This window comes from Salmo trutta, chromosome 3, assembly GCF_901001165.1.
Source record: "Salmo trutta chromosome 3, fSalTru1.1, whole genome shotgun sequence".
NCBI lineage: Eukaryota > Metazoa > Chordata > Actinopteri > Salmoniformes > Salmonidae > Salmo > Salmo trutta.
The window spans coordinates 17,627,389-17,643,718 of NC_042959.1; the positions used below are offsets into that span (position 1 = coordinate 17,627,389).

General features: G+C 43.1%; 1 protein-coding gene across 4 annotated transcripts in view; it reads left to right on the forward strand.

Annotated features, from left to right (window-relative positions):
* The window catches only part of atp8a1 (ATPase phospholipid transporting 8A1), a 193,810-nt gene that overhangs the window by 119,623 nt on the left and 57,857 nt on the right, over positions 1–16,330 (forward strand). For all 4 annotated transcript variants that reach the window (XM_029725480.1, XM_029725499.1, XM_029725489.1 and 1 more), the window contains 6 exons: positions 2,800–2,905; positions 4,263–4,345; positions 7,525–7,574; positions 8,889–8,958; positions 12,582–12,666; positions 13,004–13,143. In XM_029725480.1, coding sequence (XP_029581340.1) covers positions 2,800–2,905; positions 4,263–4,345; positions 7,525–7,574; positions 8,889–8,958; positions 12,582–12,666; positions 13,004–13,143 — 534 coding nt within the window. The remainder of the gene's footprint in view (positions 1–2,799; positions 2,906–4,262; positions 4,346–7,524; positions 7,575–8,888; positions 8,959–12,581; positions 12,667–13,003; positions 13,144–16,330) is intronic.

Consider the following 16,330-nt stretch of genomic DNA (forward strand, 5'->3'; position numbering starts at 1 on the left):
TCAGACCCTTTGCTATGAGACTTGAAATTGAACTCAGGTGCATCCTGTGTCCATTGATCATCCTTGAGATGTTTCTACAACTTGGAGTACACCTGTGGTAAATTCAATTGATTGGACATGATTTGGAAAGGTACACACCTGTCTGTACAAAGGTCCCACAGTTGACAGCCAGAGAAAAAACCAAGCCGTGACGTTGAATGAATTGTCCGTAGAGCACCGGGACAGGATTGTGTCGAGGCACAGATCTGGGGAAGGGTACCAAAACATTTCTGCAGCATTGAAGGTCCTCAAGAACACGGTGGCCTCCATTATTCTTAAATGAATGAAGTTTGGAACCACCGAGACTCTTCCTAGAGCTGGCCGCTTGGCCAAACTGAGCAATCAGGTGAGAAAAGTCTTGGTCAGGGAGGTGACCAAGAACCCGATGGTCACTCTGACATAGCTCCAGAGTTCCTCTGTGGAGATGGGAGAACCTTCCAGAAGGACTACCATCTCTGCAGCACTCCACCAATCAGGCCTTTATGGTAGAGTGGCCAGACGGAAGCCACTCCTCAGTAAAAGGTACATGACAGCTCGCTTGGGAGTTTGCAAAAAGGCACATAAGACTCTCAGACCATGACAAACAAGATTCTCTGGTCTGATGAAACCAAGATTCAACTCTTTGGCCTGAATGCCAAGCATCACATCTGGAGGAAACCTGGCACCATCCCTACGGTGAAGCATGGTGGCAGCATCATGCTGTGGGGATGTTTTTCAGCTGCATGGACTGGGAGACTAGTCGGGATCGAGGTACAGATTAATGGAGCGAAGTCCAGAGAGATCCTTGATTTAAAAAAAAAAAAAATGCTCCAGAGCACTCAGGACCTCAGACTGGGGTCAATATTCACCATCCAACAGGACAATGACCCTAAGCACACAGCCAAGATAATGCAAGAGTGGTTTCTCTGTATGTCCTTGAGTTGCCCAGCTAGAACCCGGACTTGAATTTACTGTGTATATAAAATAAGAAACCCCATAGTAAGCTATATAGAGGGTCAGTACTAATACCTGTTTTCCATATTTTCTGAATATGTACAGTATACTCTACTGGAAACCAGTAAACTAACCACACCCTATGCTGTTGACTACCCCTACTCTACTGCTGAGCCACGCTGTTGACTAACCCTACCCTACTGCAGATCTATGCTGTTGACTAACCTACCCTACTGCAGATCCACGCTGTTGACTAACCTACCCTACTGCAGATCCACGCTGTTGACTAACCTACCCTACTGCAGATCCATGCTGTTGACTAACCCTACCCTACTGCAGATCCATGCTGTTGACTAACCTACCCTACTGTAGATCCATGCTGTTGACTAACTACACCCTACTGCAGATCCATGCTGTTGACTAACCCTACCCTACTGTAGATCCATGCTGTTGACTAACTACACCCTACTGCAGATCCATACTGTTGACTAACCCTAACCTACTGCAGATCAATGCTGTTGACTAACCTACCCTACTGCAGATCCATGCTGTTGACTAACCTACCCTACTGCAGATCCATGCTGTTGACTAACCCTACCCTACTGTAGATCCATGCTGTTGACTAACCTACCCTACTGCAGATCCATGCTGTTGACTAACCTACCCTACTGCAGATCCATGCTGTTGACTAACCCTACCCTACTGTAGATCCATGCTGTTGACTAACCTACCCTACTGCAGATCCATGCTGTTGACTAACCCTAACCTACTGTAGATCCATGCTGTTGACTAAGTACACCCTACTGTAGATCCGTGCTGTTGACTAAGTACACCCTACTGTAGATCCGTGCTGTTGGCTAACTACACCCTACTGTAGATCCGTGCTGTTGGCTAACTACACCCTACTGTAGATCCGTGCTGTTGGCTAACTACACCCTACTGTAGATCCGTGCTGTTGGCTAACTACACCCTACTGTAGATCCGTGCTGTTGGCTAACTACACCCTACTGTAGATCCGTGCTGTTGGCTAACTACACCCTACTGTAGATCCGTGCTGTTGGCTAACTACACCCTACTGTAGATCCGTGCTGTTGGCTAACTACACCCTACTGTAGATCCGTGCTGTTGGCTAACTACACCCTACTGTAGATCCGTGCTGTTGGCTAACTACACCCTACTGTAGATCCGTGCTGTTGGCTAACTACACCCTACTGTAGATCCGTGCTGTTGGCTAACTACACCCTACTGTAGATCCGTGCTGTTGCTTTGGGGTTTTGTTGTCGTTCTTGGCCCAACTGAGGTCACTGACACTGGGCTGGTGTTCATTCAATCTCAGCCCAGATCGGAGCCTCAGTAGCATCAACCAGCCCTCCAGCTCCACCACTCTCTCTGCCTTAACCCTGGCTGCATACCAAATGGCACCCTAACCCAGCACTGTGCAACATCTCATGAACTCAATGTATGCTACTACATATGCTCTTGAAGGAACAGAAGATATGACTAAGCAGTCTTGTGTATGTTTATACTTGTGATCATCACCTGGGACCGACAAGTCCTTTAAGGGTAGAGTTATTCCCATACAGAAATTACAGATATAGGCAAGAGATTTCCAGCGTCTTATTCAGTTTGATCATCAGTCAGTCAATATAGGCTATTATTTGCAGGTGTCTTGTCATCATTTTCCAGTGGTAATTGGTCATGCTCTCTAATGATGTCTCCTCACTCTCTCCCTCTTTCGCTCCTTTCCCTTTCTCATTCTCCCTCTTCCCCTCACTCTCCCTCCCCACCTATTTCACTCTCTTCCCCTCCCTCCCTGTCCCTCTGCAGCCCACAGCTCCTGTCATCCTGGACTTCATGACCATGTTGGCCATCTGTCACACGGCCGTCCCCGAGCGCACCGACGATACGATCGTCTACCAGGCTGCCTCACCAGGTATGGCCCACCAGTCCTGACCTCACAGCACTGCACTGTAACAGTTTTACAACCGCTCTTAATAGCCTTTTAACAGCCTTATGATAGCTTGAAATGCCAGGTCAGTCACCAAACGTCCGTCAGTCAGTCTACCAATCAAATATAAGAATACAGAAGCAAAGGATCTCCAGTTGACATTGAATAAATGGCTGTCTCTAGGCGATCACTTATATTGTCATGCCTCAATTTCCTGTGTTCCTAAGTCTCATTGTTTGCCAATCCCCTCAAACCTCTCAGTATCGTCTGCGGACATATGACAACACCATCACATTGATATCAACTAATGACATCAATACCTTATTGAAGATGGGAGTGAAACAAACTGGGATGTGACCAGTATACAAAAGACAGCAATTTTGTTGTGCAGGAGTGGAACAGACATCTGAACAATACAAAAGGATGCACATTAACCCTGAGTATTCTCTATTATATTATACAAGGTCAATCTGACTTTATATGCTTTGAGCCAACAAGGCTAGATGTTTTGTAGTGGTAGAGAGCAGGGTCGTGTTAAACAGGCACCAAGGCTAGATGTTTTGTAGTGGTAGAGAGCAGGGTCGTGTTAAACAGGCACCAAGGCTAGATGTTTTGTGGTGGTAGAGAGCTGGGTCGTGTTAAACAGGCACCAAGGCTAGATGTTTTGTAGTGGTAGAGAGCAGGGTCGTGTTAAACAGGCACCAAGGCTAGATGTTTTGTAGTGGTAGAGAGCAGGGTCGTGTTCAACAGGCACCAAGGCTAGATGTTTTGTAGTGGTAGAGAGCAGGGTCGTGTTCAACAGGCACCAAGGCTAGATGTTTTGTAGTGGTAGAGAGCAGGGTCGTGTTCAACAGGCACCAAGGCTAGATGTTTTGTAGTGGTAGAGAGCAGGGTCGTGTTAAACAGGCACCAAGGCTAGATGTTTTGTAGTGGTAGAGAGCAGGGTCGTGTTAAACAGGCACCAAGGCTAGATGTTTTGTAGTGGTAGAGAGCAGGGTCGTGTTCAACAGGCACCAAGGCTAGATGCTTTGTAGTGGTAGAGAGCAGGGTCGTGTTCAACAGGCACCAAGGCTAGATGTTTTGAAGCGGTTCAACAGGCACCAAACAGAAGAAAACGGACCAAAATATTTAGGCACTACCTTGACCAGTCCAACAAGATACGCTCATTTTTGTGTTTATAAACAACTGTATGATCATTTTTGAGGTCTAGAGCAAAATTCTTCCAAGTGCTCAGTTAGACCCCAACTGTCTTGGTCATCTCATGTCTCTGTGATACTTGTGTTGCTGTTCTGGTGCACCTCTCATCTCCAGCCCTAACTTGGGCTCTCCTCTGGTTATACAGACGAAGGGGCTCTTGTGAGGGCAGCGGCGAACCTGGGCTTTGTGTTCTCTGGTAGAACCCCAGACAGTGTCATCATTCAAGCGGTGAGTAGATGCAGCAGAATACATATAAATATAATTCTTATTCTGATGATTCTATTTCTATGGCATTAACAAAATGAAGTCTAATGAAAATGAACACAATGCTATTGTGCCTTTCACTGCTGTTGTGTAGCTCTTAAAGCTCTATACATTGTAAGGTGGTAACTCAACCATCTACAGTACCACTTGTGTGCAAACGTTTTGAGGTACGCCTGCCAAACATTGCCCAGTACTGAAAGGCTACAGTCATTGTGTGCAGAGCGTTCTAGTAATAAAGTGCTCTGATTGTTTGGCCTGTTTTGACAATGAAAAGGCTTTGTCTAAAATGATCTATGTGACATTGCTACATAGCCTACAAGGATAGACCATTACATTTGACATTTTAGTAAAACAACAGTTTCATGACGGTGTGCACCATTAAAAAAATTATTATAATAATTTAAAAAAAAAGCATCAGTAGCCTACACACGTTTCACACGTTTACCTTGTTGTTACTGTCCAATCAAAGCGACGCTACAGTCAAACGCTCCATGTAAAGTGGGAGATTCTAATCAATGCGAAATGGAATTAAAGTTACGGAATTAAGTTGGCTTAATGAGAAGGAATAGGCTACAATGATCAACCAACAGGTAGGCTGTTGTTTCATATAAATGGATTTGTTGTTGACCAGTGTGGGGAGTGCAGCAAAATGGTTATACTTGCTACTTAAGCTAGCTAGCTGGCTACTGTAGCTTGCTAGCTTCTTTACAACGATTTGATGCAGTCAAGACTGGCCCTAGCAGATGGTATGATAAATAGGCCAGTCAAGTTCTTCCACAACGATCTTGACAAACCATTTCTGTATGGACCTCGCTTTGTGCACGGGGGATTTGGCATGCTGAAACAAGAAAGGCCCTTCCCCAATCTGTTGCCACAAAGTTGGAAGCACCGAATCATCTAGAATGTCATTGTATGATGTAGCTTTAAGATTTCCCTTCACTGATGCTAAGGGGCCTAGCCTGAACCATGAAAACACCCGCAGACCATTATTCCTCCTCCACCAAACTTTACAGTTGGCACTATGCATTGGGAAGGTAGCGTTCTCCTGGCACCCGCCAAACATGGATTAAGAGAACGCATTTCTACTGCTCCAATGGCGGTGAGCTTTACACCACCCCAGCCGATGCTTGGCATTGCGCTTGGTGATCTTAGGCTTGTGTGCGGCTGCTTGGCCATGGAGACCCATTTCATGAAGCTCCCGAAGAACAGTTCTTGTGCTGATGTTGCTTCCAGAGGCAGTTTGGAACTCGGTAGTGAGTTTTGCAACAGAGGACAGACGATTTTTACACGCTACACGCTTCAGCACTCGGCGGTCCAGTTCTGTGAGCTTTTGTGGCCTACCGCTTCGCGGCTGAGCCATTGTTGCTCCTAGACGTTTCCTCGGTACAATAACAGCACTTGAAGTTGACCGGGGCAGCTCTAGCAGGGCAGAAATGTGCCGAACTGACTTGTTGGAAAAGTGACATCCTATGACGGTGCCATGTTAAAAGTCACTGAGCTCTTCAGTAAGACCATTCTACTGCCAATGTTTGTCTATGGAGATTGCATGGCTGTGTGCTCAATTTTATACACCTGTCCGCAACGGGTGTGGCTGAAATAGCCAAATCCACTAATTTGAAGGGGGTGTCCACATACTTTTGTCTATATATAGTGTATATTATTCAAATAGTGAAATCATTTCAAATGCCCATCCCTGGTAGAAATAGCATTGCAAAATGTTTCAATGAAGAAATAGCTCGGCATCCCGTATACAACACAATAATTAGGCTTATTTTTTTTCACCATACACTGGGAATGAAAGCCTTTGTTTAGCCACCACAGGGACAGACGCTGTGCTTTTTGTGTAAACACAGAACACCTCTCTTGTCCCTCAGAGCTCAGATGAGTGCTCTCTCACTGTAAAATATCAAGGAGCTTGTCGCTATGACAATCACTCAGCACTTTGAGGCCTCTGTCTGATTAAATGTTTTGAGGCTTCATCTCAACATTTGGCACTTTATTCACTTTATAGTGCACTGCTTTTGACCGTACCCCTATGGGCCCTGGTCAAAAACAGGGCACTATAAAGGGAAATGAATGCCATTTGGGATGTATCCTTTGTGAGAGACGGGAAATCCTTGAGGATCGGACCAATGTACGGTGGAGCAGACCTGGGTTCAAGTAGGATTTGTTTTATTTCGAGTACGATGCAATCTTTTTTCCATTTACAAATCAAATCAAATTTTGTCACATGTGCCGAATACAACCGGTGTAGTCCTTACTGTATAATGTTTACTTACAAGCCCTTAACCAACAATGTAGTTAAGAAAATATTTACCAAATAAACTAAAGTAAAAAGTAACACAATAAAATAACAGTAATGAGGCTATATACAGTTATACATGGAAATTACATTTCTGAGATCAGCATAAAAATGACACAATCAATGCACTATAATACACAGAATGCAATACATAGAGCACTGCTTTGACTGTTTGACTGCGCCTGCCTGGAGTGACAGATGGGTGGGGTTTGTACTTCTGGGACCATTGCATTGGTACGTTCAACTCGGCTAAAGTTTATTTGGAGGGGGAAAAAATAAGTATCCTACTATTTGCAACCAGGTCCTTTCATGGAGGATGTAGCTAGAGCACAGGCCCTGTCATGGAAAATAACGACGCTTCTAAATTACTCAATTAGATTACGGGTACGCGATTGCGTCTGTGAACGCATCCCCCTCTAACCTAAGGGCGCTTTGTTTCCTGTAATTGGCTAACCTGATGATTGCACTTAGGGAGGAGGTAGAGCAGCACAGAAGCCTAAGCCCTCTTCAAATTTTTCTCCAGACTACTACATTTCCAAGATATTTGTCTAGGTCCTCAAACTTTATTAGGCCTGCGAAAGCCCCTTGACACACATGTGATCATCAGCAATTGTACCTGGTCTTGACAATTATAAGGAAATTCATTAAATTTGCTTACTCTCCACATCCGAGTGGGGCGGGCTGGCTGAGACTATTTAGTTCAATTAAGATTAGACAAGGGTCAAAAATGGAGCGTTGGGTTACTTACATAGTGAAACGTGATAAAGGAAGGCTAGTTTAGAGTCAATGACTTAAAGTGCAATGACTGACTGACTGTCTCTGTGTGTTGTTTTGTTCTCAGCTTGGAGCCGAGGAGAAGTATGAACTGCTCCATGTTCTAGAGTTCACCAGGTACGGCTTCATTTCATTCCATCCACTCTTAAAGTTCCCTCTGAATCTGTTGGTTCTACTTCTAAATGAACTGCAGATGTCTTCATTTAGAGCAGGGGTGTCAAACTCATTCCACAGAGGGCTGAGTGTCTGCTGGCTTTTGGTTTTACCTTTCAATTAAGACCTCGACAACCACACGAGGGGTTCCTTACTAATCAGTGACCTTATTTGATCAATCAAGTACAAAGGAGGAGTGAAAACCTGCATGAGTTTGACACGTGTTATAGATATTTAAAGATGGTCCGGTACTGTGCCTCGGTCAAAGTGGCATGCAGGTGGTGAGGTGCCACTAAAATACAGGAGGCTGACGGTGGTAATTATGACACCATTTTGGCTATGCAACAACCTTGCCACACATTTTACAATAGACACATTTTTATGTGACCACCCTGGCATATATTCTCGATTTACTTGTTATAAATTTGGTGAATTTAGCTTAATATAAAGGTGTGATATATTTTTCTTTCACAAATGTTCTGTCTCTGCTAGTTACAGTAGGGGATAATGTTCGGTCTCTGCTAGTTACAGTAGGGGATAATGTTCGGTCTCTGCTAGTTACAGTAGGGGATAATGTTCGGTCTCTGCTAGTTACAGTAGGGGATAATGTTCGGTCTCTGCTAGTTACAGTAGGGGATAATGTTCGCTCTCTGCTAGTTACAGTAGGGGATAATGTTCGCTCTCTGCTAGTTACAGTAGGGTATAATGTTCGGTCTCTGCTAGTTACAGTAGGGGATAATGTTCGGTCTCTGCTAGTTACAGTAGGGGATAATGTTCGGTCTCTGCTAGTTACAGTAGGGGATAATGTTCGGTCTCTGCTAGTTACAGGAGGTGAACATGTTCTGACTCTGCTAGTTACAGGAGGTGTTCATGTTTTGACTCTGCTAGTTACAGGAGGTGTTCATGTTTTGACTCTGCTAGTTACAGGAGGCGTTCATGTTCTGACTCTGCTAGTTACAGGAGGCGTTCATGTTCTGACTCTGCTAGTTACAGGAGGCGTTCATGTTCTGACTCTGCTAGTTACAGGAGGTGAACATGTTCTGACTCTGCTAGTTACAGGAGGTGAACATGTTCTGACTCTGCTTGTTACAGGAGGTGATCATGTTTTGACTCTGCTTGTTACAGGAGGTGATCATGTTTTGACTCTGCTTGTTACAGGAGGTGATCATGTTTTGACTCTGCTAGTTACAGGAGGTGTCATGTTCTGACTGCTAGTTACAGATGATCATGTTCCGTCGTACTGCAGCTTTAACATTGTGATGCTTTTCTGTCTCTCAGTACTAGGAAGAGGATGTCAGTCATCATGCGTACTCCATCTGGCAAGATCCGCCTCTACTGCAAAGGAGCTGTGAGTGTCTCTCGCTCTCACTTTCTCTCTCGCCCTCTCGCTTTCTCTATCGCTTTCTCGCTCACTCTTTCTCTCTAGTTCTCCCTCTTTCTCTCTTGCCCGCTCTCTTTCACGCTCTTGCACTCACTTTCTCTTTCCCTCTCCATGGCAACACATGTGACAGACCATCATTACCATAGCACAGCGCTGTTGTCAAATGCTTCTCTTATTGCTTCTATTCCGACATAAAAAATTCTTCCTGTAACAGACCAAAGATCTCATATCAAAATCACACATTATTAGACATATTATGTATTACACTGGTTCTCTTTTATTTTTATTATTAATTTGCACACACACACCAAAAAATGAAATGCCTCTCCCTTTCAAATTTCTATAGAAAAAGTACTGCAGTTGTTTAATTGCTGTCTAACTATTGGGTGTTCGGTATAGAAGTACAGTTCATATATTCATGAACGTATTCATAGACAGTGAGCTCCAAAAGTGTTGACAGTGACACATTTGTTGTTGTTTTGGCTCTATGGGAAAGTTACAGATGCACAATCATACCCCCCCCCAACAAAAAAAATGCTAGCCTCCCCTGTTATTGTAATGGTGAGAGGTTAGCATGTCTTGGGGGTATGGTATTTGTGCGTCTAACTTTCTCACTCATCATTATTAACGATTCATTCAGGATTATCCGTAATCATGGTAGCATCCACATTATTGTAGAAGTGTTTCGAAAGTTATTCCATAATAACACACAACATTATTTACCATTCATTTCTATTGGGCACAAAATAATGAAAAATGCATCCAACAAGTTTGTAAAGATACAAGCTTGACGTAATCATTGAATGCTATGAACATGGGACCAAATACTAACTTTGAAAGTTTCTTCAAGTGCAGTCTCAAAAACCATCAAGCGCTGTGATGAAAATGGTTCTCATGAGGACCGCCACAAGAAAGGAAGACCCAGAGTTCATTAGAATTACCAGCCGCAGAAATCGATAATTAACTGCTCCTCAGATTGCAGCCCAAATAAATGCTTCACAGAGTTCAAGTAACAGACACATCAACTGTTCAGAGGAGACTGCGTGAATCAGGCCTTCATGGTCGAATTGCTGCAAAGAAACCACTACTAAAGGATAAGAAGAGACTTGCTTGGGCCTAGAAACACGAGCAATGGACATTAGACCAGTAGAAGACCAAATTTGAAATTTTGGGTTCCAACCGCTGTGTCTTTGAGATGCAGAGTTGGCAAACTTTGCATGTGTGGTTCCCACTGTGAAGCATGGAGGAGGAGATGTGATGTGTGGGGGTGCTTTGCTGGTGACACCATCAGTGATTGATTAAGAATACAAGGCACACTTAAACCTCTTACATCTAGACGTTCCGCTAGCGGAACACCTGCTCCAATATCCAATGATGGGCGTGGCACGAAATACAAAGTCCTCGAAAATCCGAAAACTTCAATTTTTCAAACATATGACTATTTTACACCATTTTAAAGACAAGACTCTCCTTTATCTAACCACACTGTCCGATTTCAAAAAGGCTTTACAGCGGAAGCAAAACATTAGATTATGTCAGCAGAGTACCCAGCCAGAAATAATCAGATACCCATTTTTCAAGCTAGCATATAATGTCACAAAAAACAAAACCACAGCTAAATGCAGCACTAACCTTTGATGATCTTCATCAGATGACACTCCTAGGACATTATGTTATACAATACATGCATGTTTTGTTCAATCAAGTTCATATTTATATCAAAAAACAGCTTTTTTTACGCAAACTTCCGGTGAATTTACTAAATTACTCACGATAAACGTTCACAAAAAACATAATTATTTTAAGAATTATAGATACAGAACTCCTTTATGCAATCGCTATGTCCGATTTTAAAGTAGCTTTTCGGTGAAAGCACATTTTGCAATATTCTGAGTAGATAGCTCGCCATCACGGGCTAGCTATTTTGACACCCACCAAGTTTGGCCCTCACCAAACTCAGATTTACTATAAGAAAAATTGGATTACCTTTGCTGTTCTTCGTCAGAATGCACTCCCAGGTCTTCTACTTCAATAACAAATGTTGGTTTGGTTCCAAATAATCCATAGTTATATCCAAATAGCGGCGTTTTGTTGTGCGTTCAAGACACTATCCGAAGGGTGACGCGCCCGACGCGTTTCGTGACAAAAAATTTCAAAATATTCCATTACCGTACTTCGAAGCATGTCAAACGCTGTTTAAAATAAATTTTTATGCAATTTTTTTCTCGCAAAAAGCGATAATATTCCGACCGGGAGTCGTTGTTTTCGTTCAAAGACTGAAAATAAAAACATGGAGTCTTCTCGTGCACGCGCCCCCAGTCTCATTGTTCTCAGATCGACCACTATCCAAATGCGCTGCTGTTTTTCAGCCATGGCCTACAAAGTCATCATTCAATGTTCTGCCGCTTTCTGAGAGCCGATGGGAGCCGTAGGAAGTGTCACGTTACAGCAGAGATCCTCAGTTTTCAATAAAGAGAGTGTAGAAGGCCAAGAAATGGTCAGAGAGGGCACTTCCTGTAAGGAATCTTCTCAGGTTTTGGCCTGCCATATGAGTTCTGTTATACTCACAGACACCATTCAAACAGTTTTAGAAACTTTGGAGTGTTTTCTATCCAAAGCTAATCATTATATGCATATTCTAGTTTTTGGGCAGGAGTAATAATCAGATTAAATCGGGTACGTTTTTTATCCGGCCGTGAAAATACTGCCCCCTATCCATAACAAGTTAACTAGCATGGCTACTACAGAATTCTGCAGCAATACGCCATCCCCTCTGGTTCGCACTTAGTGGGACTATCATTTTGTTTTTCAACAGGACAACGACCCAAAACACACCTCCAGGCTGTGTAAGGGCTATTTTACCAAGAACGAGAGTGATGGAGTGCTGCATCAGGTGACCTGGCCTCCACAATCTCCAACCTCAACCCAATTGGGATGAGTTGGACCGCAGAGTGAAGGAAAAGCAGCCAACAAATGCTCAGGGTATGTGGGAACTCCTTCAAGACTGGAAAAGCATTCCAGGTGACTACCTCATGAAGCTGGTTGAGAGAATGCCAAGAGTGTTCAAAGCTCTTATCAAGGCAAAGAGTGGCTACTTTGAAGAATCTCAAATGTAAATATATTTTTTGGTTACTACATGATTACGCATGTCTTATTTCGTAGTTTTGATGTCTTCACTATTATTCTACAATGTATAAAATAATAACAATAAAGAGAAACCCTTGAATGAGTATTTGTGTCCAAATTTTTGACTGGTACTGTATATGTGAATTTGTCCCAAAACTTTTTGTCCCCTAAAATGGGTGGACTATGTACAAAAAGTGCTGTAATTTCTAAACGGTTCGCCTGATATGGATGAAAACACCCTCAAATTAAAACGGACCGTCTGCACTTTAACCTCAGTCATTGTATCATTTCCGATCCAAAGTGCTGGAGTACAGAGGCAAAACAACAACAAAAAAATCACTGCCCCAATATTATTTTGGAGCTCACTGGTGTTTGGTAGCCAGTGATTTTACATGGTTGATTGTTTACATGGCAGTTATTTGTTGACTGTCCAGGCAGTATGTGTGAATGTGCTGTTTCAACAGGACACGGTGGTCTACGATCGTCTGGCCGACAGCTCCAGGTATAAAGAGATCACTCTGAAACACCTGGAGCAGTTTGCCACAGAGGGTGAGTGAGGGAACAGCTCCCCCTGTCTAGCTACCTAACACGCATAGGACCTATTCAAACCCTTCAGAAACCTTTCTTCCTTCATTGCTTTACCTCTATGAATATACTACCCCCTTGTGAGAGGTTGGCAGAATTACATCAACATATCCCCAGTGCTAAAATCAGCATATTTCTAGTTTCTGCAATTTATAATCCCGTTTTTTTTAGTTTAAATAAAATATCTAAATAGAAATGCAGAGTAATGTCAATCGCCATAAGTTAACCTAATAATGACACAACGGGTGTTATGTAGGCCTTCTGGGTTTACGTCAGGTGACGTATGTCCATTGTGTCTCAGGGCTGCGTACTCTGTGCTTTGCTGTGACTGAGATTAGTGAGTCATCCTATCAGCAATGGTTGGAGGTGTTCCACCGTGCCGCCACCGCCCTGCAGAACCGAGCCCTCAAACTGGAAGAGAGCTATGAGCTCATTGAGAAGGTCAGTTACACTCACACATACACGTGCATATGAACACTTGCGCATGCACAGACACACACACACACACATGCTTGCATACACATCACAGCACTCCCCAACTAACCCCTATCCACCAATCACCATCTTCCCCTGTCCCCTCAATGGTCCTGTACACCACCAGTAAACATAGGACATATTTCTTCTCTGTTTGAAGTTACTACCTCTACCACAAACTCTACAAATAGCACTACCTTTACCTCTACCACTAACTCTACAAATACCTCTACCACTAACTCTACAAATACCACTACCACTAACTCTACAAATACCACTCCCTCTACAAATACCACTCCCTCTACAAATACCACTCCCTCTACAAATACCACTCCCTCTACAAATACCACTCCCTCTACAAATACCACTCCCTCTACAAATACCACTCCCTCTACAAATACCACTACCTCTACAAATACCACTACAAATACCACTACCTCTACAAATACCACTACCTCTACAAATACCTCTACCACTACCTCTACAAATACCTCTACCACTACCTCTACCACTACCTCTACAAATACCTCTACCACTACCTCTACCACTACCTCTACAAATACCTCTACCTCTACAAATACCACTACCTCTACCACTAACTTTACAAATACCACCACCTCTACCTCTAACTCTACAAATACCACTCCCTCTACAAATACCACTACCTCTACAAATACCACTACCTCTACAAATACCACTACCTCTACAAATACCACTACCTCTACAAATACCACTACAAATAACTCTACCACTACCTCTACAAATACCACTACAAATAACTCTACCACTAACTCTACAAATACCACAACCACTACCTCTACAAATACCACTACCTCTACAAATACCACTACCTCTACAAATACCACTACCTCTACAAATACCTCTACCACTAGCTTGACAAATACCTCTACCACTACCTCTACAAATACCACTACCTCTACCACTAACTCTACAAATACCACTACCACTACCACTACCTCTACAAATACCACTACACATACCACTTCAAATACCACTACCACTACAAATACCACTACCTCTATCACTACCACTACAAATACCACTACCTCTATCACTACAAATACCTCTATCACTACAAATACCACTACCTCTACCACTAACTCTACAAATAACACTACCTCTACCTCTACCACTACAAATACCACTACCTCTACAAATACCTCTACCACTACCTCTACAAATACCACTACCTCTACAAATACCTCTACCACTACCTCTACAAGTACCACTACCTCTACAAGTACCACTACCTCTACAAGTACCTCTACCTCTACAAATACCACTACCTCTACCACTACCTTTACAAATACCTTTACCACTACCCCTACAAATACCTCTACCACTACCTCTACAAATACCACTACCACTAACTCTACAAATACCACTAACTCTACAAATACCACTACCACTAACTCTACAAATACCACTACCTCTACAAATACCACTACCTCTACAAATACCACTACCTCTACAAATACCACTACCTCTACAAATACCACTACCTCGACAAATACCACTAACTCGACAAATACCACTACAAATACCTCTACCACTAACTCTACAAATACCTCTACCACTAACTCTACAAATACCACTAACTCTACAAATACCACTACCTCTACAAATACCACTACCTCTACAAATACCACTACCTCTACAAATACCACTACCACTACAAATACCACTACCACTACAAATACCACTACAAATACCACTACCACTATCACTACAAATACCTCTACAAATACCTCTACCTCTACAAATAACTCTACCACTAACTCTACCACTAACTCTACCACTAACTCTACCACTAACTCTACCACTAACTCTACCACTAACTCTACCACTAACTCTACCACTACAAATACCACTACAAATACCACTAACTCTACCACTACAAATACCACTAACTCTAACTCTACAAATACCACTAACCCACCTTCCCCAACCCACACCCAGAACCTTATGTGAACTCATATCAGACAAGACATTCCGGTGCTGAGCAATCAGCTCTACAAACAAGATTATGACTTAGTTATTGACTTACCTGCCTGCTAGGTTCACCATAAGGACACCAACATCGCACAAGGCATCCATTTTAAACTTCTTTCCAGTGGTTCGCTGAACTTAAATCAGTTGACCTGAATTCAGACCTGAATTGAGCAACTTGATTGTCGGGCCGGTGCTGAAAGCATACGTGTTGCAATCGAAATGGCACCCTATTCCCTATATATTGCACTACGTTTGACCAAATAGTAGTACTTTATATTGGGAATATATGGTGCCATATGGTGCGCGGAAATGTAATCCGAATGGGTTTTGATGGTTGGATGCACGATATACTATGGGGCTTAATGAATGTATGGGGCAGGTTGGGTCGGCCCAGTACGGCAAAGCAACAGTCAGTTCCTCTGTGTGAAACGTGGTGTTGAAATACTAGTCAAACACAGGCTCGTTGATCAAGGGCTCCACTCCTGCCAGACCTTCAGCGCTACCCAGAACAAATGGACTCAATCACAGTGTAAACACAAAAGTTCTGAGAAAGAGGGGTGCAGGGATGAGAAGACCACTAGATGGCAGTCTGAATGAGGCTAGATTTACAGTATCTCTGAGAGAAGGGCCTTGTCCCAATAATCTGTCCTTTCTCCTGAAGTGTGCACTTTCTCACTTCCTAAAAGCATGGGATTAGTGGAGGCATGGGCAATTGGCAGTTTCCACCACATTTCTTATACCAGTCATCCCTTTCAAATCAGTGAAGGGAAGTGAACAAGTGCATACTTCATGAGGAAGGAGAGATCATTGAGACGTATACGTGGTGCTGATGTTTAGGACCTGTGACCTCACCATGTCCTTTTAAAGCAAACCAAAAGGAAAGCCCACCACCACATCACTTCTCTTTGCAGAACTCTCTTGACAAGCTACTCTGGAACAGCCACTACTAGGGCTTCAATGAAATACACACCTTATGACTGTTAGTTTATTTAGTCCATGTTCTGGTTTATGTTCAGCAGTCGTCTTGACTGAAACCTAGTTGCAGTCTTGGGTTCAGATAGGCCTCCTGTTTGAAACCATTCAAATACTTTCAGCGTTTGTTCTAGCCTGCCAGAGGGTCGGGTTTTGCGCTTTTGGGACT